We start from the raw sequence: 26,347 nt of genomic DNA on the forward strand, positions 1-26,347 counted from the left end.
TCTTCTGACCCTCAGCAGACCTTAAGTGTCCTGTAGAAGTATTTTAAAGCACGGATATTTAGCTTTTCCCTAGCATATCTCTACTTTTTTCCCCCAACTCTTACGATCACTTATGAAGGGGAATTGTGTATATTTCAAATTATAAGAAACTTAAAATGCTAGTTCTAGTTACAAGGAGTAACATTTCCCACCCGGCAGTGGGATGGAATTGAGAACAGTAGAAGTAAACCTGAGTGCCCCGTTAGGGTAAACCCTAATGAACTGGCTGAGAGAACAGTATCTTTTTTTTTTTTTTTTTTTTTTTTTTGAGGTGCAAGGGATCACAACAAATATTATATTGATTTTGAACCCTTTCATCTCCAAAAGATGACTAATAGATCAATACATGAGAATTGAACTTTCCACAAAACTTTCTTGTTCTTTATGAATTACAGGATCTGCTGGGCAGTAACTGAGGGCATGCCAGGCTTTAATTGTAAATGCAGGTCAGCCCTTCATCTCTATAATTTTCTGTAAGAACTTCTCCATTTCCCTGTAAGACAAAGAAAAGGTCTTGGGAATCTTCCCTCAGCTTTTGTTTTAATATTTGTTGCAATTGACAGTAATTCACTTGGACCAACAGTATCTATGAGAACCAAGTATAAATAGGTGTGGACCTGTTTCCGCAGCTCCCTGGAAGGCCTCAACCCCATCAGTCTGAAGTCTTCCAGGGCTACTTCATAAGCCATTTTTTTTTAACTCCTCGCTTGAGGAGATATTTATTGATTTAGAGGAAGAGAGGAGGGGAGAGGGAAACATTGATGTGATAGAAACATTGATTGGTTGCCTCCCATACAAACCCACAACTTAGGTATGTGCCCTGACTGGGAATCGAACCTGCAACCCCTTGGTCAACGGGACATTGCTCCAACGAACTGAGCTATCCAGCCAGGGCTATAAGCCACTCTTTAAAATGTGCCCATCCTGAGGCTGCGAAAGTGGCCACTTGGAGTTCTCTCTGCTATATCCCAAAACATCATCGTTTTTGTGCCACAAAATCAAGAAAAATTTGTACGTAGTATAAAATCTATCTGTGAACTAAATAATCCAAGCCCAACTTTTACAGCTTCAAGCACTTACACTGCTTCCTTTCCCAAAGGCATGGTAGGTGCATAGCAATAACTGCTAAGTGGCATGTGAGAGTATATCTTGAAAGTAACGTAGTCACTTGCCTTTTTAGAGCTTACAGATATTTTCCCCATTTCCTTTGCAATCCCCAAGGGAGCTCAACTTTCCATATCCTACTGCTTCACTGTAATGTGCTCCTGAATCGCATTTCTTTCAGAGGCTCCAGAAAATCAGTGACCTCTTAACTGAGCATGGAGATAGTTTTGATGATACTCCTGCTAGACCAAACTAAAGAGATTCTTGTAATCAATATTTATACAAGTATTTTAATATATTACCTTGGAAATAATTGTATCAGTTCAATAAATAGGATGCTAAGAATAGCTCAAGCGACACATACAGCATGTAAAATTTGTTTGGGAAATAGATAGAAGTGTATCTCACAGAGGCCAAAAATTTTATTTAAAGTAAAGCTCATTTTTTGTTAGTTTATGGGAATTTCAAGCTTTTAATTTCTTTCCTGCCTCATGGCATATAAGATGCATGAAGGGGGCACTGACAAAACCACTAAAATCCTCTCGGGAAAGCAGTTACAAAGGATTTGCTGTTCGTGTGTGGGGCCATGGGCCTCGGAGCTGCAGAGTTCACAGCTGGTCTTGTGCTGGCAAAGACCCCAGGCAAGAATTCCATCTCATTGCTTTGGAATTTAAAGCAATTGCAGATGCTTTTCTCTGCAGTGGACTTCCCTCCATTTATATTGTCTCAAGTCATTAGTATCCAGACTGTGGGGACAATGGTATGATTCGTAGTTTATGAGAGTTTAGTTAGACCATGGAATTTGGAACATTCAGGAATGAAAACAGTGCTGTGTGCATGAGTGAGGAACTGAAAGGCTCAGAAAGGTGAGATGAATTGCTCATGATCATCCCGCTTATCAATTACATAATGGGTCTCGAGTGTGTCCTCTTACTGTGGTGCCCTTCCTACCGCTAAGCTTCAGAATAGTGTGTGTTTGAGCTTCTCTAAATGAAAGATTGACAGGTTCTGTTCACAGGAGTCCTTTCCAAGTGCAAATTAATTTCTTCTCTCTCTCTTGTCAGGCGCTATAGTGGCCCCTGGGAAGACCCGAGGAGGGTCACCATACAACCAGTTTGATATAATCCCGGGTGACACACTGGGTGGCCATACGGGTCCTGCTGGTGATAGCTGGTTACCTGCCAAATCTCCACCAACAAATAAAATCGGAAGTAAATCCAGCAATGCCAGTTGGCCTCCAGGTATTGTCCAGCAAGTGTTTTTTCTGGGATATCATTTGTTTTTTAATTTTTATTTTTAGGTTCTGAACAGATTGTTTTTGCCACCCACGTTACCAAAACACCCACTTTGATTTTTTTTTTCTTCATTTAGTAATTATTGCCTGATGAAAACAAGGCATGTGCTATGCTGTGGGAAGATAGAAAATTTTCATTAGACAAGGTCTGCTTTGTAGTATTCAGTTAGGAGAAGAAAGTTTTGACACTGGTCGCCTACAAGGGGCGTTACTGTGTGGTAAATACTGCGCGGACTTGGATAAGCTGAAGGAAGTCAGAGGAGGGAAATGTGGGAATGAAAAGGTGAAATTGGAGCTTGGGACTTGGCATACATCCATCGTAGGGTGCCTTGTACCCTGGGTCCTTCTGACATGTCCATTGAATTGGTTTGTTTAATTTTTGAAGCATGTATTTATTATCAGTTAGGTTATAGGTTTGCAGTAGTAAATACAATGAGCAAATTTGTTACTTTTTTTCTTTTTCTCTGTTTTGATACAAATAACCTATTTTCATTGTAGAAAAAAATTTAATGTGGTTAATATAAAAATTAATTTAGTGTATGTCCTTCTAAAACCTCGTTTTGTACAGATATATTTGTGATATAAACATGTAGAGTTTCGTTTTATTAAAATGGGCTCATATAATGCCTGTTGTTCATATATAATGCATATTACTTTTCCTGACCATGATTAGAAAAATAAAAGTTTATTAATACTATCATATAGCTTTAAATATTATTTAAATTAACCAATAAAATATTGTAAACACTTATTTATACGTTTTCCAGGCTTTCTCATTAGCCAAATTATTCCTGTCAGTCGACCCTGCACAGTCCACACAGTAGTGGTCATTTGTATTGTGTTTTCTTTTGTGTGTCTGAGCCAATTTCTGGCGAGATAAATGGAAGAAGTTAATGATCTCCAACCTAGATTTTCTCCCAGTTCTAGTCCTAGATGCCTGACCAGTCCTCATGAGCACCAGACTACTTAATCCTGCTTCCCTGCCCTGGGCCTGAAGTTCCCAGGGAGCAGGAAGAGCAGGTTCTGGGGCCAGACACCAATGAGCTCTGGCATCAGGCTCACAACCGCAGGGAGACAGGGAAGGCTGGCGTGTTGTGATAGCACACAGGCGCTGCTGACAGAGTACATGTTCAGACAGACCTTTTTTTTTAATTTTTATTATTAAAATCTAAAATGAAATAGATTTATTTCTTATATCAAAAGTAACTATTTTACCATCTTTTTAACAAATTCTTACCTCTCATATTTGTTCTTCTCTCAGAATTCCAACCAGGAGTGCCGTGGAAAGGTATCCAAAACATTGACCCTGAATCTGATCCCTATGTCACCCCAGGAAGTGTGCTGGGGGGTACAGCCACATCTCCTATTGTAGATACTGACCACCAACTTCTGCGGGATAACACCACAGGTAAATAAGTCAAACATCCCTTGCATATATACTTGCTATTAAATAATTTAACAAGCAAACATAAAAACATAAAGCTTTTCACATTTATTTTTAGATATATTTTGTTCTCTGTTCTGCTGAAGGTTAAATAAAATACTTACAGATTTCACTTGTTATACTGACATATTTCTGCAATTTTTTTATCTTGTTCTTCATCTGTCACTCAAAGGGTCTAATTCTTCCCTCAACACCTCGCTGCCTTCACCTGGTGCCTGGCCCTACAGTGCCTCTGACAACTCCTTTACCAACGTTCATAGCACTTCAGGTAGGAGTGTGACCTATTTTTGTCCTTTTGTTTAGCACTTTTCAGATTCCCTTTTACAAAGGAAATTAGCGTTTATTTCTTTAAAAAATACTTCTGGAGACACAACTCTTGTATTGCCGAGGCCTCAAGGAGCTTGTCGTCTAAGAGAGGCAAGATGAGACACATACAGCTTTAGGACAAGGCAGAGTGGCATAATCGCAGGGAGCTGTGGGTCTTGCGAAGGCAGAGGTTCTATTGTAGCAGCACAGTGCTTTTCTTTTAACCAATCTGCCAAGAGAATCCAGGGCCATGGGACAACCAGTTAAGTCCGGCTTACTCTTGAGGCTTTTCTCTAAAACCCTTCCTCTTACAGACAAAGGTTAAGGTCCGTTGGCCAAGGAGAATAAAGGGGGCCTTGATGAACTCAACCAACATTTGTTGAGTTCCTTATTGTTTTGCTGTGTTGTTTTGTGGGGGTTTGGGGGAAGACAATAGGGAATGGAAAAGTTAATGGATATAATGGGGCCTTTGAAGTCATTCGCTTAACATAATCCCTTATATATGGGTAAACAAATCATTAGTAATTGACACATTGGTCTTGTAAAAGTTGTACTTGAAACCATTAAAGTTATTAAGGCTTCTGTTCTTTGTCTAGGCAAAAGTAAATAAAACAAATCCTTAACTACCTGCCAAGACACTGCAGGTTAATGGCCTTATAAATTGTCTTCTATTTTTTTCTTTACACCTCTGTCATATCAACAGTGCAATGATATCCTGTCATTTATTGAATGCTCTTGCAAACCAAGCAGCATGCTAGGCACTTCGGCATGAACTCTTACCTTCACCAAAGTCTGTGGAGAGGTCCTGGTGTTGTCCCCATTTTGTAGATGAAGAAACTGAAGTTCAGTAAGATGATATAATTTGCCTCAGGTCTGAATGAGTGTGTAAGGGAGCCAACTCAGTGTTTCGTGTTTCTAACCACCACCCTTAGATTGTAGTTTCTGTAGGGCTTCTTCCTTTATATGTAAAACTCATTTTCACCTCTTTCTTCTTATTACTGCCCATATCTCAAGTTGAACTGTTTTATTTTTTTGTCTACAATTGGATATTCACCTGAGAGATGACCCAAGAATCACCCCAGATATGTCTAAAATGGAACATATATTTTCCCACTGCCAAAATTATCTTTCCTTTTACCTAAACTCTGTATTATTCTCGGTGATGCTCCCACGTATCACTAAGTCGCAAAATCTCGGTATTTTCCTGCTCTTTCATTTCTCCCTTGCTCCAGCTGGTTTAGTCTGTCGTCGTTTCCCTCCTACCCATGTCTTTTGTTTCATTCTGTTTGCCTTCACCCTGGTTTTAGATCCTACCCTTAAACACTACATGCTGAATCTACTGTAAAATACCCTGATAGTGTTCTAATCAGTCCCCAGCCTACCTTCATAGCTTCCTTTACCTCTCTGCTGCTATGAAATGTTGTTCAGCCACAATTGGGGGAAAAATATTTGGTACAGAAAGTGTTTAAATTACACTATGGAATACTATGCAGCAGAAAGAAGGAGCTACTACCCTTTGCGACAGCATAGATGGAGCCGGAGAGCATTGTGCTAAGCGAAATAAGCCAGGGGGTAAAAGACAAATACCATATAATCTCACTTATAAGTGGAATCTAATCAACAAAACAAACAAGCAAGAAAAATATAGCCAGCAATATTGAAAGAAAAAACAAACCAACAGCAGCCAGAGGGGAGGAGGGAGGGGCATAACGGGAAAAGAAGGGGAAGGGTCAAGTCAAGGAACACGTATAAAGGGCCCCTGGGCAAAGCCAAAGTGGGGAAGGACTGAGGGTGGAAGGTGGTGGTGGGTGGGGCAGGGGAAAGTGGTGATGGGGAAATGGAGACAAATGTTTATTTGAACAGTTTTTAAAAAGTGTTTAAATTGAACTTGGTTTATATTTTCCAGGCTCTCTGAGTCCATCTATTTATGTAAATCCTTCAAGGTCTGTCTTTGCAAACCCTTTGCTGACAGCCCAGCATCATCTTTTCTCTGTGTGTTGAACATGTATGATCTTACCTCGGGTTACCAATTATGTTGTTCATCTGTTCTTTCCCATCTGAACTTGAAGTTATTGAGAATAGCTGTTTCTATTACCCACACACTGATGTAGCACCTTAAAGCATAATAAGCCCTTGGTGAATATATGTTGACTGTGTTTTTAAAATGTTTGGATGTTGATATCTTATATTCGAGATCAAGAAAAGTATAATTTTCTAATGTACTTTTCATTAAGTTGACAGTATTTATAGAATGTCCACTTGGTTTCACATTCTATATCTTTAAGACTAACAACTTCAGGAATACTTTCCTTGAATTAATCTTCCGTTTTGGGTTGTGTTTAGCTAAGAATGCAGTAGAAAATTAGTTATCTTTTTTTTTCTGACCCTTCCCCTTCTTTTCCCCATTACCATCCTCCCTCCTTTCCTCTCTTTACTGTTGGTGTGTTTTTTCTTTCAGTATTGCTGGCTATATTTTTCTTGCTTGTTTGTTTTGTTGATTAGGTTCCACTTATAGGTGAGATCATATGGTCTTTCACCCCCTGGTTTATTTCGCTTAGCATAACGCTCTCCAGCTCCATCCATGCTATCTCAAAGGGCAGTAGCTCCTTCTTTCTTTCTACTGTGTAGTATTCCATTGTGTAAATGTACCATAGTTTTTTGATCCACTCATTTATTGATGGGCACTTAGGTTGCTTCCAGCACTTGGCTATTGTAAATGGTGCTGCTGTGAACATTGGGGTTCGTAGGTTCTTTTGAATTGGTGTTTCAGGATTCTTAGTGTATAATCCCAGCAGTGAATTGCTGGGTCAAAAGGCAGTTCCATTTTTAGCTATTTGAGGAAATTCCAAACTGTTGTCCACAGCAGCTGTACCAGCCTGCATTCCCATCAACAGTGTACTAGGGTTCCCTTTTCTCCACAACCTCACCAGGCCTTGTTGTTTGTTGATTTGTTTATGATGGCCATTCTGACCGGTGTGAAGTAATATCTCATTGTGGTTTTAATTTACATTTCTCTGATGGCTAGTGATGCTGAACATCTTTTCTTATGTCTCTGGGACCTGTGTATGTCCTCCATGGAGAAATGTCTCTTCAGGTCCTTTGCCCAATTTCTAATTGGATTGTTTGTCTTCCTGGAGTGAATTTGTGTGAGTTCTTCACATATTTCGGAGACCAAACCTTTGTCCGAGGTATCATTGACAAATATATTTTCTCATATGGTTGTTTCTCTTTTCATTTTGCTGAAGTTTTTTTTAGCTATGCAGAAGCTGCTTATTTTGATGAAGTCGCATTTTATTATTTACTTTATGTCCATTGCTCTAGGGGACATACAGTGAAAATATTGCTGTATGGAATATCTGAGAGTTTCCTGCCTATGTACTCCTCTAGGACTCTTACGGTTTTGTGACTTATATTTAAATCTTTTATCCATCTTGAGTTTATTTTTGTGTATGGTGTAAGTTGTGGTCAAATTTCAATTTTTTGCATGTAGCTGTCCAGCTCTCCCAACACCATTTGTTGAAAAGGCTATTTTTACTCCATTTTAAGCTTCTGTCACCTTTGTCAAATATTAATTGACCATAGAGACATGGGTTTATTTCTAGGCTCTCTATTCTGTTCCATTGATCTATGTGTCTGTTCTTATGCCAGTACAAGACTGTTTTGATTACAGTGGCCTTGTAATATAGTTTGATGTCAGATATTGTGATCTCTCCTACTTGGTGGTTCTTTCTCAAAATTGCTGCAGCTATTCAGGGTTGTTTATGGTTCCATACAAATTTTTTAAATGTTCTATATTTGTGAAATACATCATTAGTGTTTTAATAGGGATTACGTTGAATCTATAAATCTCTTTGGGTAGTATGGACATTTTGATGATAATTCTTCCAATCCATGAACACAGAATGTGCTTCCATTTATTTGTATCTTCCTTAATATCTTCCTTCAGTGTTGTGTAATTTTCTGAGTACAAGTCTTTTACCTCCTTCGCTAAGTTTATTCCTAGGTGCTTTATGTTTCTTGTTGCTATGAGAATTAGTTATCTTATTAAATCTTCAGTCCATTTGTTAATTGGTTAATTCAGCATAATAGTCATTGAAAATTTTATATTTAATAAGCTCAAAGGACAATATTATCCTGTAATGTTAACTTACTATTTTTTTAATTTAAATGTGTGTGTGTGCTCAATTTCTGTGTATTTGGTGACAAGAGTGGCCTATCTAACCTTATTCCTTCCTCAATTGTCTTATAGCAAAGTTCCCTGATTATAAATCAACATGGTCCCCAGATCCCATAGGACACAATCCCACTCATCTCTCCAACAAGATGTGGAAAAACCATATTTCCTCAAGGAACACTACACCGCTGCCCCGCCCACCTCCTGGTCTGACCAACCCCAAACCGTCATCTCCCTGGAGCAGCACAGCGCCCCGATCAGTTAGGGGATGGGGGACACAGGACTCACGGCTTGCCTCAGGTGAGAGTGATCTGCCTGAAGGAGCATCATTGCCCAAACACAGGGTTCTTACGTTAACACAAATGGTGAAGACATAAAGTCTTCACAAGAGAGAAAATGACAGTTGGCTGGTAGAGGAAAAAATATCTCCTGAGTAGAAAATTGCAGGCAGTGTAAGGCAAATGGACCCAAGAACTCCCAAGGCACAGGTACTGATGGAGTCAAATGACAGACAGCCAAGTGAGAGCACAAGGAGGAAGATGTTGGAGAGAAGGCATAAGAGTGCATAGGCAGCCGGGTCTAGGAGGGGAGGCTGGCTGTTCAGTGACAATGTAATGGTCAGAGTGAGGTGGAGAAAGAATGATTTATAAAAGGAGAGAAGAAGCATGTGTGCTATATGAAAATGTTTCTCACTTATGCCTCTTTTTAAAATTTTTGATGGCTCTTTCTGCTCTTCTGTCTGGTTGCTCACAGCCTCTACCTGGAGTGATGGTGGTTCAGTTCGTCCTAGTTACTGGCTGGTCCTTCACAATCTCACTCCACAGGTAATCGTGCGTTCTTGTGACTTTCTTGGTAAGACTTAATTGTGTTGAGAGAGAGAAACTTGGAGCTGTAGGCATATGCAAAAGCTCAGGTATTTTCTGGTCACTGCAAAGAGGTCCAGCCTGCAGGGGTGGGTCTCCCCACCCAAGGTTCGAAGCGGGCTGCTGAACGGGGTGGGTGTTGGCCACTCAGCTTCGTGCCTTCCTTTGTGGTGATGTTAACGTGTAGTTTATAAGAAAGTGAGAGTGGGGCAGTATTACCTGGTGAGTTCTGTTTTGCAGAGATAACTTGCTATGTAAATCTACCTGTAAGAATCTAGAACTAGTGGGAAATGGATGTTTAGTGCTCTAATCATGTGCAAAAAAGGTCACCTGTTTTCTGTGTTAGGTATCCAAGACTTGAGGCTCAATATAAACTTTTTTTTTCTGCTTCATAAATAATTAGCCATCTCTCTTTGCAGAAGGGATGTATCTCTCTCACAGCTTAAATGCCCCATGGGTACTTGGGATGCTTTCTCTGTTACTATCTTTTATGTAGATGGTGTTACTAATTTCCATCATCAGAACATACCTCCTAGGTTGTTTGTACTGTGGTGGAACTTCATTTGTACCAAAGCTCCCTCTCCTTTGCATTGGTTGCTTGACAACTGAAGTATTTGCAGCAGCATTAGCTTGAGCATTCAGATGAGGCTAAATGAACCCATTAAACTGAACCCATAACCTTCATTTGGACTTGACAGCACAACTGTACAACACCTTGTTAAAAGGGGTCAATTATGCCTCCCTGCCTTTGACACACAGTATGATTTGTCTAGCATTTAATTCATAAATAGATTCGTGTACACTGTACTCAGCTAGCACTTTCCATAGTTGTTCCCATGGGATATATTAGTAGGCGTCTGCCCTAACATGTTTAGATTATATACTTGATTAAATAAAATTAAGCAGGTTTCTTCACTATGAGACTTCTTAGATCCTTTAATATGCTAACATGTACTATAACCCTCTGTGGGGAAATACAGCTTCTTCTAAATTTATTTGCCCTGTGAACCCGTATGTGGGGAGTACACCCAGGGCTTAATATTTCATGGAACATGTTGAGAAAGGCAGTTTCCTAATACAGTTAATATGAGGAAGAGTCTGGCCTGGCTTTTAATCCCTGTATATAATAACTCAGCTAAAAGCCCGAGGTTATTTAACTAATAGTTGACTGAAGCATGAAGATTTTATACAACCGTCCTCAAAACTGTATCTACCTCACTCCTTCTAAGTAGTCACACATTGTGGTGGGTCTAATGTGGTTAGGATGAGAAAGGGGATACATAGTGTCAAAACATGCCTGGGCAAGTTAACCAGCTGTTCACTTTTGTTTTAGAATGTGAAAAATAGTAAGTACACCTGTATATGTATATAAAATGAATATAGGTATTGGCTGTACCTATATTCAAATATAGAAAGAATTAATTTTTTTTAAACAATTCACTACCTAATAGACTAATCTCAGTTGTCATTTATAAGCCAGTTACAAGGTCAAATTTTTGGTACTTGGATAAATTTACTTTTTATCACCTAAAATTTATTTAGAAGATACCTATCCTGGAAAGTCTCTAGTGGCATACACTGATATGCCTATAGTCAACTGTCACTTTAAAAACAACACTCAGAACTGTTTCTCCAGTCATTTTCTATGAAGAACTGTAGTGAAACCTCCAGTTTGGTCCTGCAGGTTTCTACGGTGAAGCCACAGAATGTTTCCACTGCCGCCGCCAGTAGCACAGCTTTTGAAGGTTATTCCAATAGTAATCTGTTTCACATCCAAAGAAATGAACTGAAATGTTGGACTAAGCAGCTTAAATAAATGTCGTTAAGATTTTGATACAAATAAATTGATCAGAGTGAATAAATAGATTTTTTCATTTGAGTCATAGGTGAGGGCAGCTATCCACAATCACTGGACATCTTAGTGGTCAGAGTATGACTAAGGTGAGCAACTACAGCCTTTGGTCCATTGGCTGCAGGCAGCAGATGACAGAGAAGTGGGGAGAAATACTCTGACCTTGAGATGGCCACAGTAGGAGTAAGAGGACTCAGAATAGCCTGAGCTGGGGCAGCCGTCAACACTCTTTATCGCCAGATGGTTATCCGTGCTTTTCTTATTTGTGGCTTTTCTCTCGTTGTGCAGTTTTTAACTTGGGGAGGTGGAAGAACACATTAGTAATGATGCTGAGAACTTTACATGTTTTCTTAAACTCCTACTTGGGTACTAGCCAATTTCTGCTTTTTAAAGCTCTACAAATTACTTCATGTTCTCTTGTTTGCCTGTTAAAGAATATAGACCACAGGTTGAATTATATGCTTTTGTTTTGAGCTGCATTTGTACAAATATTTTTATTTGCAAAATGGACACGATAGATTCCCAACCCAGTGCTTTGAATATCTTTAAATTTCCCTTTAAGACCTGTCTATTCAGTGCACTCTTTCCTTGCTTTGACTTCTTCATTCATCCATCCAAGTCTTATTTAGTATTGATACTGTGCTATTGTTTACAACCCAGAAGCCCTTCTTATTCTAATATGTAAGAAAGGTCACTTGACATTCTTTCATACCCCACTTTCAGTTTTTATCTTACAAATGTATTACTCCTTAGATTGATGGGTCAACCTTGAGAACCATCTGCATGCAGCATGGCCCACTGCTGACATTCCATCTGAACCTAACTCAGGGCACCGCCCTGATCCGATACAGCACCAAACAGGAGGCGGCCAAGGCCCAGACTGCACTGCACATGTGAGTATCCATCCTATGCTCACTGAGCCAAACATGCATGAAGATGCACATGTGAGTCTTCTAGCACCTGCTTAATTAAACAGAGATGCATGAGAACAGGCCCAAAATGACATCGTCACATAAGCAATTGTTTGGTACTGAAGTGGCTGATCTTTACCTGCCTAAGTAAGCATGGATTGTCCTTTGTATATCGTAGGCTGATAATCAGAATTCTACAAGTGAAGAATTTGTGAAGTAGTGAATAAATTTCTGAGTACCATAAAACAAAGCCAGTATTTATGAAAATGTGAAGCCATAATTACTGTCACTTTTCATAACAGTATCTAACTGTTTACTTTGGCTTCTTTATGGGTTATGATGAAATATTGTGGCCTTGGGAGATAGCAGGGGTTTTGCATGAAGTAGGCGGAACTGGGTCAGACTTTGGCCATCCCCCTCCCTGCTACTCTCAAACTGGTGGACAGGAGAGGCCTGACTCCTTGTGGCTGCAGCTGCCACGATAAATAGCTACACACAGAACAAGCAAGTGAATGGTGTGGCTTAGGCAGTGAGCCTGCCCCTGAGACGGATTTCCAGTTGTCTGAAATTGGGTCACCTTGATGCTTGATGTGTGATCTTGTACCTCCCATAGGGAAAAGGAAAAAGGATGGCATTATTCTTGACATACATATTTCACATACCAAGGGATATCGATCTATAGTATCCTGCAGTAGTCCTTGGATATCTATTATATTACTTTAAATCAGTACCTGGCAGCCTGGTTAAAATGCCGGTTCTGATGCTGTGGGTCTGCATTTTAGAAAGCATCCGGGGATGTGGAAGTTTCCAGTCAAAGGACTGCACTTGGAATAACAAGAATTCAAAATAGTCCCTATGTGTGCCTTAGTGTTCTCCTCAAATCCATAGTTCTTCCCTCCCCTTTTTTCCAGGTGTGTGTTGGGAAACACTACCATCCTGGCTGAGTTTGCCACCGATGATGAAGTTAGCCGCTTTCTGGCACAAGCTCAGCCCCCTACACCTGCAGCAACCCCGAGTGCGCCCACAGCAGGTTGGCAGTCGCTGGAGACCGGCCAGACCCAGTCAGATCCTGTTGGGCCTGCTCTGAATCTTTTCGGTGGGTCCACAGGGCTCGGGCAGTGGAGCAGCAGTGCTGGCGGCAGCAGTGGGGCCGATCTTGCTGGCGCTTCGTTGTGGGGGCCCCCAAACTATTCTTCTAGCTTGTGGGGAGTCCCAACTGTGGAAGATCCCCATAGGATGGGCAGCCCTGCTCCTTTACTACCTGGTGACCTTCTGGGAGGAGGGTCGGATTCAATCTGAACTTAGAACTTTCAACTCTGACCTCGTTACCTTTTTTGGAACAGCAGCAGCACTAACTTGACCTTTTCGTTTTTTTTTTCAACTTGCAATAAATACATTTTTAAAAGGAAAAAAGAAAACGGAGAGAGAAAAAAAGGTGGGTCATTGACAGACTGTCTGAGCACATAGTTGCCTCCCTTATATCTTCAGTTTTTTCGTTTGGAATATGAATCCAAAAAGAGAACATATCACTCTTGAAATACTTGAATCATGAACGCCAACCTAGAAAGACAATGTGAAGCAAGTACACATACCATTTAAATTTAAACACAAAAAAATTAAAAAAATTAGTTTCTAGTTTTTCACTTTTTTCATGTTATATGGAAGTTGTTGCTAAGAAACATATATACTGAAAAAAATAGCTTTTTAACTTTGTTTGCACTGGGTGTGTTTCCGTCCTTAGGTCTACCATGTTTGGGAGGGAGGGGAATTCAAAAGAATTGTTGGGGTGGGGGGAGGGAAGACTTGACGGAGCCTCACTTTAAAAACAAAAATATAAAAAACCTAAAAAAAAAAAGGAAAAAATTTGTGATTGGCTGGTTGATAAATACCAGTGTGTTCTGGCACATGTAACTGCCCAGGCATGCTCGTTCTGGTATGTGTGTGCACGTGTGTTCATGTGCATCCGCGTGCATCCTTCTCTCTGTCTCTGTGTGTATGTCCGCCTGTGTCCTCCTCTGCCTCTGCCTCCTCCTCCCTGACCCTGATTCTCAGAAAGCTGCATTGCTGACGGTCCGCAGGCTGGCTGGCCGGCCATCTGCTTTTTACTTTTATTAGTATTTTTTTTAACTACGAGAACACACAAGCCCGGGGAGCCACTGCTACTAAAGCAACTCCTTTGGGCTGCATTAAGGTGAACAGAATGCTTTTTAATGATGAAAGCAGGGAGCTCCTTCACATCTGCAGATTAGCCTGAGTGTGAGTTTTCTCTAGCTTTTCTCTTGACCTAGCAGTAGAGTGGAGCACTGCCAAGTCCAAAATATTAGGAGAGTAGGAGGTACCTCTTGGAGCAACTATGTGTTCATTTATTTCTGTTTTCTAAAATAAGTGGCCACTAGGCATATCTGAATACCTGTTAAGTTTTATGCAGGCCTTTCATTACTTTGGATGGGAACAGATGGTGAGATAGTTTTTAATTATGTGATGTCTCCAAAGCAGAAAAACTGTGTTCCCCCTTCCGTGTGTAATTGGGTATGAGAAATTCATCAGAAAGTCAGGTAATGCTGAATTCAATTATTTCTATTTGTTCTCTTTTTCATTTTATGAAAAGAAAAAAAAGTAAGTTGTGAGCAGCCTCCTGAAAGCATCCGCAGCTCCTCCCTCTCTGCTCCTTTCTTGCTGAGCGTTACCTGTGCCAGGCCGTGGCGTGTTACAGCACCAGGCCATCACTGACAGAAACGTTTACTTAACGAATGTTCTTAAACCAGTGTGTACTTCAAGCGTTTCCTTTTGTTTCTCTGTGTTGTGTATTTCCTGTGTACGTGGTTTTGCTTAGGCAGGTATAACTTAGCAAAGACTTAAATATTGCACCTTTTTTTGGTTTTGACCTCTTTTTTTTTTTCCTTGTAATGTTGCTTTTTTTATTTCAATATTTAAAGACTTTTTTTAAGCATCAATGTAGTAGTACTCTGGGCCGAATAGGAGGCAACTTTTAATCCACAGTTATCACCAACGTGTATGTACTTATGTTGGAATCAAAATGTATCAAACTGCTTTTTGTGAAGAGAGTTACAGCAGCCCTGAAGGGGGTACCCCTTTATACAGAGCAGATGGTGGGCGGGGTGGGGGGAGGGGACATTACGCCGGTAACGTGCTAGCACTTGTGTGGACATCCCAATCTGCATTATACTGTTTAACATAAAGTGCCGACATTCTGTACCAGCAAATACCTGCCCATTCCAACCCTCGGTGGGAGCGGACCTCTACTGTCCTCCATAACTTGCTGCTAGTGAGGACAAAAGAGATTTTCTTTCTAATTTAGCATCTTCAGTGAAGGATACAACAATGCCTAATGTATTTGACTTTTAGCTTGTGTCTGTGTGTAGGTGGGTGGGTGGGTGGGTGTGTATAGGAAAAGGCAAAAAAGCATTTAAGTGGTTTCGTGAGACAAAGAATGGGAATTCTGTAGTCCACTCGGCTTACCCTGTTGATTATAAGCCTAGCTTCAAAAGAGATTGACATGCATAATTCAAGTGAGCATTCACTTATACAAGTCTTTATGAACCCTTCGTGGGTAGGTGGTCAGACTTGAGTTTCCAGCGTTGGTTTGGTCCCATTGGATGCCTTGTAGAAAACTAACTGTGCCCTCTTCCTGCTCTCCGGTTTTCATCACCACCATGCCCCTTCCACCTCTGCCCACATACACAGTGTCTCTCCTCCCAGCCCCCATTGACTGCTCTCTCAGTAGAGCAAAATGCTGTCATGTGGTGCCCTCCAGGTGAAGAGCAGCTGTGTTCAGACATCTACAGAAAGCTCAACCTTAGTGTCTCTGGGCTAGGAGCATGTCCCAAGGCTCCTGAGAGCCAGGAGTGACCCTGCCGCTCTTGGTTTCCTGCCATGTCCTTCCCCAGCCTCCACCCTTCTTGCCTCTTGGTTCCTTGACCTGCACTATGGGTTAGTTGAGTTCCTTACCATACTACGGTGAAAGCCGGGTGCTAGAGCCCCTCTTGTTTACAAGACATAATGAGGGATTTGAATATGTAAAAATAAACATGAGAAGCTAAAATGTTCTTCCATCATAAGCTTAAAGGGAAAAAAATTAAAAACTTTTAAAAAAGACCAAAAAGTGCGTGTGTGTGTGTGTGTGTGTGTGTGTGTGTACACACACACACACACACACACGCATACATATAAATATATATTTTAGATGAAGACTAACTCTGGGAGCATTTAACAGTGTTTTCTGTTTTTTGTTTTTAACATTTATTTTCCTGCTTTAAAATTTGCAAGCATTCTCAGGAATTCTAGGGTAGGAAGCCAGTTTTTTGAAGATGGTTTATTTAACCGTATCTTATCCTAGATAGATGGCTGTTTCTTTCCTGTTAATAAACTTTTACAAGTTCCTGAAACTTCAAAAAGCTTAAACAATTTTTACTTAAAAAATGTAAAAAGAATAGTCTCCAAACATTATTGTCATACTGGGGATCACACACTTTAAAACATGTAGAAAGAAATATTTTTTAAATATTATCAATTTAGCAGCAACAGGTAAATTCATTATCTTAAAAAATACGGGAGAAGGATTGAGCTTTATCAGAGCTCTATCACAGATTCATTTGAAATTGTGTGTAATTTAATGGGAGAGTGTTTGGTGTATATAAATGGAAATTCCATCACTTTGTTCCTTTCCATTTAAGACTGAACTGAAATCTCCCCTACTAATTTTATTTTTTTAAAAGGAACCCTTCTCCTTGTCCCCCAGCCCTACCAATGAAAGAAAGAAACAACAGCTTAAAAAAAGAAGTAACCATAACCTGTAACGTAGTGCAGTTGGATTGCTGAGAATCTATGTAAAGAGTTAGGAAATATAGGTTAATAATTTTTGGAACAAATTTTAAATATAGGCATTACTAGAGGAAAAATATCTATGGACTGTTCTATTAATGAAGAATGTCTGTCTTACCTCCATTTGTTACGGCAGGAGGAGAAAATAATAGAAGAATCTAATAAGAAACAAGTGATTTTAATTTTTTCGCTCCCAGCTACTGTTGTGCTCATTTTAATTGCTGTTTTGAAGATCTGCTGCTTAATTGTCCCCATCCCTCAGCCGGAGATGTGGAGTGTTTCCTTTCAGTTTTTGGTAATGTTGAATTCTCCTTTTGTTTTCCCTCTTGGGGCCGGAATTCCTAAGCATGACCACAGCTTCTTTTAAACATCTAAGCTTCCCAGTGGGAAAGAAACTCCCGCTCAAACAGGTAAAGGGAGTGGGTGGGGTTGCTGCCTGCAATTTCTCTAAAACCGCTTTAGTGCCTTCGCACATACACCCAGATGTCCTCAGCAGGGGGAGCACGTGTGTATGTGCCTGTAGTCCAGCCACTCCACACAGATTAGGACACCTGCCCGTTTGGGAAATTGGAGTGGTTCTGGACAGGCCCCAGAGGCAGTGGGCTAAATTTAAAATAAACAAATCAAGGAAGTTAAATGTGCTTTTTTTGTCTTGATAACGTGGAATGCCAAGATCCTTCCTTGTACTGTTGCCCTCCGTTACTGTGCATTGACTTCTCCAGGTGCGCAATGTGGCAACTGCAGCGATTTGGGCAGTCTCTTCGTGTTGGGCCAACAGAAAGGGGTTCGTATTTTTCTTTTCTTGTCCTTCTTTGTCTCCTCCCTTCCCCACCTACTCCTCCCCCGCCCCTTTTTTTGGTCAACTTGCTGGAAGCTTCACTTTATTGGTTGGCAGTGACCTAAGAACAGGATATAGTGAGATGTAATGGAAGAGAAAAACTCTCCTTTCCATGGTAGTCTTTGGCAAGAGCCATGTCTGCTGAGACGTTAGGTATCTTCAAAACACTTAGAAAATGGGGTGGGAGCATCTTCTCTTCCACCACATTCTGGCATGTGTACAGAGGCTTGCTGGTCACCTCTCATTACATAGATTTTTATAAACCTTCTGATCATGTAAATTTGAGCTTTCCAATTTTTACTAGTGTCCCTTTATTTCTTTAAACACTTGATTACTAGTGGCTGGAGGTGTCCTTCTCTCAAACATCACAAACTTGGTTTCTCTCTACCACTTGAGTAGCCAAAAGAAAAGAAGCACTCATAGGGGAAGGGATGTCTTCCATCAGACTGGGGACCTCTACTGGCAGTTGAGATCCAGTGCCATGACCTAATTTTAGTTCATATCTCCGAGACACTGTGAAAAAGTGGATGTGGCATCTCTGATCCCTCAGTCCCTAGCCCTTGATGTTTTTCATTTACAACATTCACAGACGTTAACTTCGCAGTACTACAAGCTAAGATTCCAAACCAAATTCTTTTCATCAGTGTCCCCCACGATCAACACAATCCATTGACTGCCATTCAGTTTGTTTTATTTATAGCAGTTTGATTTTTCTATTACTATGACTCCTGTTCTAAGAACTTACCCACCTCTTCTGACATGAATGTAGCATAAATTAGCAGTTGGTTCTTCCAAATTCCTGTGGGTTGAATGTGGTGTATAAGATAGGCAACAAAAAAGGAAAAGAAATTCCTAAGAATTTGGAAGAGCTTTTATTAATACATCCAGCAGAACTAAAATTTCACAGGCTATTAACTTGTTGCAAACATTCACTTTCACTTTCTCCGCACTTTAGGGGAGAGGTGACAGTTTTTGTAGAGTTAACAGCCAGATTCCATTATCGACCTCAGATGCTGTGTACTTTTTAATTTTATTTTTTATATTCTGGCATCTTGACTCTTAAATAGAATGAAGATGTGTGTGTGCTGAGCAAACTGCTTAAGCCAAGCCTGTTTTCCTTTGCAATGTAAACAGGATGTTTTCAGCAGACTTGGCTGTAACAGCCATCTCTAAGATTAGGGAACAATCGAGTCTTTATGTAGAAAAGGTCCCCGCCCCCCCTCACCGTCCTCAGAGTTCACATTTAACATATGACACTTTGTAGGTTACTTTTTGGGGTTTGGTTTTTTCTTTTGTTTTAATTATCTATAAGGTCTTTTGCTAGGAGTAGAGATACATTTTTAGCTGGTTAAATCAGACTTTTCCAGTGTTTTTGCCAAGTTTCATCACACTTCATGTCTATGCATTAACTACGCTTCTTAGTGTTACTGCAGAAAGAAACCTTAGTCTTTGTTTTCCCTCCTGTGAGTGTACAGCAACAAGGCTGCTTGCAGTGGTGCAGATGAAAATATTCTAGCTTGTGTGTATACAGTGAATTGTCAACCATTAGACAATATAGGGTGCTCTTGCCCTTTCCCTCTGCTGCACCCAATGCCACACCCCCTCTGTTTTCTTATCTGCAAGTACAGGGTGTCCACACAGTTTAGAAACAGGCAAATATCCATGATGTTGTCAAGGACATTGTCAAACTATTAAAAAACATAAACTATTACATTTAGTTCCATAGTTAGAGCACACCCTGTAGTATGGGCTATAGGCTTATGACCAGTGCCAAAGGTGAGTGTGTTTTCACAGGTGGTCCCCATTTGATGGTGGTGGTTTCTTGACCTTCAGTTTGACAGAGGAGGTGCTGGCGTCACAGTCTTTAGATACAAAATAATTACCAACTTCAAACTCTGTGAACATTGTAGTAACTTAAAAATCGAACATTGGCCCTCCCTGCCCCGCTCAGAATGCCTCCTCCCTACCCACACTGCCAAAGAAAAGAGGCCATGAGCACCCCCAGGACGGCAGAAGGGCGCGGGTCAGGAGACACCCTCCCCACCAGCAGGGCGTCCGCGCTGCCCTGCGGGTGGTCGCTCGGACTAGATCTGGAGTAATTACCAAGTATTCTAACATTTGAGTGGTTTTAAAGTGTCAATCCCTATGGTGACCTGCTGCCACCACCAGAAATATCAAAAGTGACCGAAACTGCCAGCGCTTGCCTCACAGAATTTCAGTAGTTCCCTTTTCAGGTAGCTCTACACCTGAATTTGTTCTAAACGAGAAACTGCACACAGGAAAAGTAGTACTGCCGTGGTCAAAGGGTCACCACAGGACTCAGCCGTTGGGTTCTCCATTCTGCCAAGACTTGTTTTGATCCTGGGAGGGGAAAGGTCAGATAAAGATGAGATGTTCTGTTTTAAATTTTAAAAGAAAGTGTTTCCCTAGAGCACTGAATGCCTCAATTCTGATTTGAAACTAAAAATCATTGCTTTGGAAATCCCAATTAACCATTTTGAGGCAACATTAAGAAGTTGGGATTGTTTTTTTAAAATGAAATTCCTTTTTATAGTTAACGGTGAGCAGCAAAAGACAAGCGGTAAGAGTAGCTTACAATATTGTAGCAGAGTTCTGAAAGGAAGTGCTTTTCTTTCCCTGCTCCTCCCCTGCTTTCTTGGACCTCGTACTGAAATTGGCCGTCCTTGTCCTTGGGCTACTGGAAGGTGCTCGCAGTTCTCAAAGGGCTGGCTCATAAGGGGCGAACTGAGGGGAGGTGCAGCGGCCCCCCAGCACCAGCCTTCCCAGAGAGCTTCATGGAGAGGAAGATGGGCATCCCGATGTGTTCGCCAAAAATGAAAAAGGGGGGTATTTATACAAAACCAAGGCAACATAAACCTTTGGAACTGTTTAAGAAGTTACTTACCTTTTAAAGGTAGTACAGTTTCTCACTGAGTGGTGCGTTCAGCATACTCTTCTTGCCAGAAATTTCGGGATAAGTTAGAATAGATGTGTTTAAAACACCACCTCTACCCCCTCTTTTTAATTTTGTCCAAGGAATTACTTACTTCAGTGTAGTATTTCTGAATGTGCCTTTGTGAGTACAGAGACCGTCCGCTTTAGGAAGAAGCATCCTTTAGGGTGAAACAGAAAGGCGGTCAAGCCTAGTCTTTAGGGAAGTCGGCGTCTCTCCTGGCAGTCTCCAGGGGCAGCTGTTGCGTTTTCATTAGCATCAGTATTGCACAATGTAGAGTTGTGTGGCAGAGTTGTGGGGCTTAGGAGAGGGGGGCAATGAGGTGACGGTGCACAGGTGACAGAGACCCAGGTTAGTCCAAGAGTGCAGGTCGAATTCTCTATCTGCATTCCCTAGTTTCTTCGTGTATATGTGTGTGTGCACGTGTGGTGGTTTTGCTTTCTGTTTTTCTGTAAGCACTGGAGAACTGAAATATGGTGATGTTCGTGACACATTTATGCATGTCCAGAAGGTGTCTGCCAGCTTCTGTGTGCAGAGCGGGCAGCACATTGCCACCCTCAGAGTCCGTGTCCTGAGAAGGCAATTGTTTCCCAATTGGAAGTCACTTCACTTGCTGTTAATGCGAACAGGGTAATACACACCAGGAAAAAGCTTTTGAGAGAATAAGATGGAAGTGTTTGAGAAAGAAAAGATAATAATTCGGAATCATATTTTATTTCTTCAGAACTATTAATAGTTAAACATAGAAACCTGCAGTGTCTTTTCATTTGTTTTTGTTTGTTTTAAACGATTCCACCTCTTCTCCCCACTCCTGATCTTCTAAAGAAATATCAAGTGAACGCTAAGGGCCATTTCCATAATTCCTCAGAACTCCCCAAAGAGGAAACCAGTCCCTCCCGCAAGATTCCTTCAGCTTCATTCAGGAAGACAAAGGGAGGAGAGATGCTGCCGCTCTCGTGCTTCACTCTCATTCCTCTCTAATGGCCTTGAAATGTATTATTATGCAAATGTGAATTTTGATACTGAATTTAAGAAGAGGTTGTTGGATTTTTTTTCTTTTTTTCAAAAAAAAAATAGGTCCCATATGTGGTCATCATTGCTTCTTTATTTTGTAACGTGAATTGTAACTATGCATTCTGCAAAGGGGGGGGAGGAGAGGGCAGAAAGGGGAAGGAAGAAGCTTTGCATCTTGTTCTATGGTTTCTGTGTCCATGGTATCCCATGTCCTGGCGGGAAAGGGGAGTGAGAGCAAGAAGCAGTAAGGTCAGTGCAGTGAGGTGCAGAGACCTCTGGGTCCTTCCCATGGTCGCTGGCAGGCCTGGTGGCCCAGCAAAACCAAGATGGTACAGGATCCTCCATCCTAGCCATGCAGTGTTAACCCAGTGCAGCAGGGGGACCCCACAGGCTCCTGTGTTCTCTGGGAAAAAGTACTCATCCTTTCCTGAATTCAGAACCCTTTCAAGCTCAGGAAACAATGCCTCACTTGTGCTGACCTTAAAGTTCATCTTTATGTCAACTTCAAAAACCTCCTCCTCCTCACTCCTTCTTAATGTTTTATTCTTCCTTCTTAATTGCTTTTAAGTGAATTTAATTATAAGGAAACTGTCTTGCTCCAAGGGGAAGGGGACTGCTGCTTGGCAGGCAAAAAAGGCTTCTCTTCCCCAGCCACTACCCCTCGGCCAAACGCGATCTCTCTGCTTCCCTGGCATTTATTAAGCTGTGCAGAGCTAGCAAGCAGTGAGGTGTTTGACGCGGGAAAGACTGCAGCCTTCTCTTTGTCCTCACAGAATTCCTTTGTGGATCTTGCCTGTGGTGAATCGTGGCACCTGCATTGCTCTGGTCTAGGCATTATTTGCGACACACAGTATCGTACGCAAGAGATCGTTCTGCCTGTGTTCAGTGTTTCCACGCAGCAGCTCTTGTTGTTGTCCACAGTACTGTAACAAGTTACAGACTTGACCGCAGTCTCCTTGTGCCCGGGCAGGGCTGCACGGGCACGATCTTATCAGGGTTTCAATCTGTTAGATTGCCTTTAGACAAAAAACAAAACAACAAAAAAAATTAAAATCCTGACGTTTCAACTGTCTAACACAAAATAATACCTCGAGGTACATTTCCCCTGCAGTGTAGCCCTTGACTCCCTCTCCGCTGACAAAAGTGGGTTGTCCTTTTGAAAATATGAACATGTAAATAGCAGGATAACTTCTGTAATTGTTTTGCTGTGAAAGTAACCCTAAAATATGATTTTTTTTCCCTCTCTTTTTAAGCCATCAGAAGTTATAGATCTTATTCTTTCGTGTTTCAGAAGAGAAAGCAGAACAGGCCAGGGTACGGACTTGCATTGTGGGCAGGGCTGCAGCCTCCCATTCACAGTGACAGGCCAGTGTCTGGAGCCTGTTTTGAATAGATGCCATCTGTTCCAGCCTTCTAGCTCCAGGGTGGGGAGTGTCTGAATTTCTCTTCTTGGGAAGATCCATCCCCTCCAGGGTTCAGGATTGTTTTCCACGGGAGACCTTGAGCTCTCAACCTTTCTTGATTCCCACACACAACAGTAGCAGCATTCTGTAGTTCACAGAGGGAACTAGTCCCTGGCATTTCAGTTCGATGCTATAGAATTCACATCCTCATCACTTTGCAAGAGGCTGAAGATGTGTTGATTTCCTTCTTACAAGGCAGCTCATCTGAGATGTGCAAACCACCACCCTGAAAGGCCCGTGCACCCTCAGACATTCCCCCTCTATGAGGCTTGGCTGACATTAAGTTGAGGGACAAAAGTTTAACAAATGCTGCTTGTAGGGCTGCCAGCTACTGCTCTCCTAGATTTGGCTGGCCACTTACAAGGCAGGGTCGGAGTGGGTCATTCTGAATAGCTTCTTCACAAACACACCCCCCCATCTTAAACCCAGGTATCTGTCAAGAAGCCCTTTTTAGTTTTTACTTGTACAGTGACGACTTCCTTTGAGGGGAAGAAGCTTGATTATAAATGCACGTATATTCACCATCCACCCTCTAATTTGGGCCCTCTCAACCTCGGGATTTTATTTTTTGTTTGGAGATTACTTTACTATCATTTCCTTCCTCTGATCCCTCAAAAGTTCTTCCTGACCTTATTCCTCTATGATCTTCCCAAAGGGCTTTGTTGATCTCTGTACTTCTTTCCTGGGACACTCACTCCCCCACCACCACCCTTTGCACACATACCAGTGACCAAAGTGTGTCCAGTGATCTCACAGAAGACATCAAAAATGGTGCGTGCACCGCGAATGTGCTCACAGAGACACGTGCACAAGATTCTGCACCCTTGGCCTTAACCTCAGTATGACTTAAGGTGCAGGAACATTTTTAATAGGTTTAAAAAAAAAAAATCACCCTTCTGGGAGGGAGGGGAATAAAAGGCAGACACAAGAGCTCCGCTGTGCCGGCTCCTAACTCGCCACTGTTTGCTTACAACTTCAAGTTCCGTGCCCGCCCCAACCCATCCCTGTTTTGAGAACCAAAAACAGACAACAAAAACAACCTGAGGAGAGATTTCTGGACTATTTTGTCTTTCTCCACTTAGATGGAGATGTAAATGCTGCTTTGGGTTCCATAATCCTAGGGGGCTATGTTTACAGAGTAAAATACATCCTACCAAATCAGGAAACTGAGTAACGGAACCTCCGCAGTGAGAGTCAGTCACTGACGGTGAGCAAGACCAAGACCAGCGAGGGGACTGGAGGGGTGCAGAGGAGGAGGGATGGAGAGCCCACTTCAGTGGCTTGTGACATGTCGCTCCCTTCCTCCAATCTCCTCTCTTCACTTCTCTCCTCGCCCCCTTTGAACAGAAGGTGCAGAGAAGGACATCAAAAAGAGGCTGGAGTTTTAAAAGGCAGCTTTCCAGCTTTGCACACAAACAGGTAACAGGAAGGTACAGTAAAAATCCTCTCATCTGAAACACTGTCAGCAGAAACAAAACCTATAAACATGACTGAATAGCTGCACAAACGTTGATGCTCTCTGCAGGTTACCTAGAAGTGTTTTGTTTTTCTTATACTTGAAATAGCTTTTACAATATTATTTTGGTGGCTTTCTTTCCTCTCTTCCGGTGGGCAATCGAGAAAGTGGATGATGTGATTTAAGGAAGTTTGAGGAGAGAAAAGGAAGGATATGGCATTGTCTTTTTTTTTTTTTCTTAAACATAGAGGTTTAATCAAACTCCCATATGTTGAAATTGCTCCTCATGTTACTGGTTTTACATGGACACAGAAACTAGGCACTTTAGAGGTGCACTTGCATGGCAGGCTGGGCCCCCCTTTTCTATATTTTATTTTACTTTAGTATAGTGGTACTTAAAATCACTGGTTCACTTAAAAAACAAACAATAAAATGTTAAACTCTACTAATGTACAAATAAGCTGAAAAGTTGCATTTTATGTGTATTTTTTGCCATAGCAGGTACTGTATTTCTCATGCTGGATTTCAAAAAAAAAAAAAATCAAAAGCAAAAAAAAACTAAAGGGTGGTGTTTTATTGGATTGTGACAGGTTGAGTAATAAGGAATTAAGTCTTCGTCATTTCATTAAAACTGAGAGATGATGTAATGCATATATAAGAGTTTTCTGAAGGGTTTTTTGGGGGCTTTTAAACAGCTTATTTTTGTTTTTGTTTAGTTTTTTATTTTATTTTATTTTGGAAAGATATGATTGTATTATGTGCAACTCAGTTGCTTACATTATAACTACAAAATATTTTTGGGTTCCTGGAAAAAAAAAAAGAAAAAAGACTAATAAATGTGTTTGGCTGCTAAGCATTTATTGTGGTTTCCTGTTTTATTCTGCCAATTTAATTTGCTTGTTTGTTGAATATTTATAGCTTTTCTACTCTTCTTTTTCTCCCTGCTCCACACCTAAAAGCTAGCCAAACTCCAACCCCTGAATTGGGCCTCCACTTTGTCTTGCCTTGGTATGTTTTTGGTAGGCACGTTGGTGGCGGTTTCTGCTCCTTGCTCCTGCTGCCTGCCACAGTGCAGGTTTCAAAGTCTCAAAAGAAAATTGATATTTTCTTTCTGCCTTTTATTGTTTTGTTTCGTCCTCATTTGCATTTGGAGTGAGAGCCCTAGAGGAGGAAGAGAGAAGACTCCTGTCTAGGGCTGTGTGCGTCCCTCAGACAGGAACCAGCGACACTGCCCAAGACGCCGCCGTCAGGGCTCCCTGCCTGCCTGGAACGCACCCCGCTGCCTGCCGAGGAGGAAGGAGCGGTAGAGCCGTCTCCTGAAGGGGAGGTGGTCCCCACCTCAACAGCTGCTGCTGTACTGTTAGCTGCTAAAATAGAACTTGTTGAGACATGCGATAACACATCTACAATGGCAAAGCAGGGGAAGGGAGAGAAACTAATACTTGCTAACTCCCAGGTATTGTGTTTGACTTCATTCTCAGAATGTTGTGTGAGCAGATAACCCATTTCAGGAGGAAACTGCAGCTCAGAAAAATTTAGTTAGCTAGTAATAGGTAACATTGATTGGCTGATGACTATAGGCTGGGCACTGCTCTAAGCATGCCATGTATATTCACTCATTTATTTGAAACGTGTGTCAGTCACTGGTAAAACCAGATAGTATTCCAAAAAAGACTAGGAAACCATTAGTGAGAAGAGGTGAACCCTTCAGAAACACCTTGAGAGCCAGTCTGTTACAAGCGCTATTTTTCTTTAATTGATTTTAGAGATGGGGAGGAGGGTGGGGGCAGGCAA

At 41.4% G+C, this 26,347-nt stretch overlaps 1 protein-coding gene across 4 annotated transcripts in view; it reads left to right on the top strand.

Moving 5' to 3' along the window:
- Nucleotides 1-25,365, top strand: part of TNRC6B (trinucleotide repeat containing adaptor 6B) — a 234,991-nt gene extending 209,626 nt beyond the window's left edge. For 3 of the 4 annotated variants that reach the window (XM_054582412.1, XM_054582416.1, XM_054582414.1), the window contains 7 exons: nt 2,208-2,384; nt 3,699-3,845; nt 4,054-4,149; nt 8,437-8,661; nt 9,115-9,185; nt 11,830-11,969; nt 12,899-15,370. In XM_054582412.1, the coding sequence (XP_054438387.1) occupies nt 2,208-2,384; nt 3,699-3,845; nt 4,054-4,149; nt 8,437-8,661; nt 9,115-9,185; nt 11,830-11,969; nt 12,899-13,286 (1,244 nt within the window). In that variant the 3' untranslated portion in view covers nt 13,287-15,370. Of the gene's footprint in view, nt 1-2,207; nt 2,385-3,698; nt 3,846-4,053; nt 4,150-8,436; nt 8,662-9,114; nt 9,186-11,829; nt 11,970-12,898; nt 15,371-21,488 lie in introns of those variants that run through there. The other variant, XM_054582413.1, reaches the window with a different exon arrangement.
- Nucleotides 25,366-26,347: the final 982 nt, after the last annotated feature.

The sequence above is a fragment of the Pteronotus mesoamericanus genome, unplaced genomic scaffold (assembly GCF_021234165.1).
Source record: "Pteronotus mesoamericanus isolate MK-2021 breed Mesoamerican mustached bat unplaced genomic scaffold, CSHL_Meso_final contig_702, whole genome shotgun sequence".
NCBI lineage: Eukaryota > Metazoa > Chordata > Mammalia > Chiroptera > Mormoopidae > Pteronotus > Pteronotus mesoamericanus.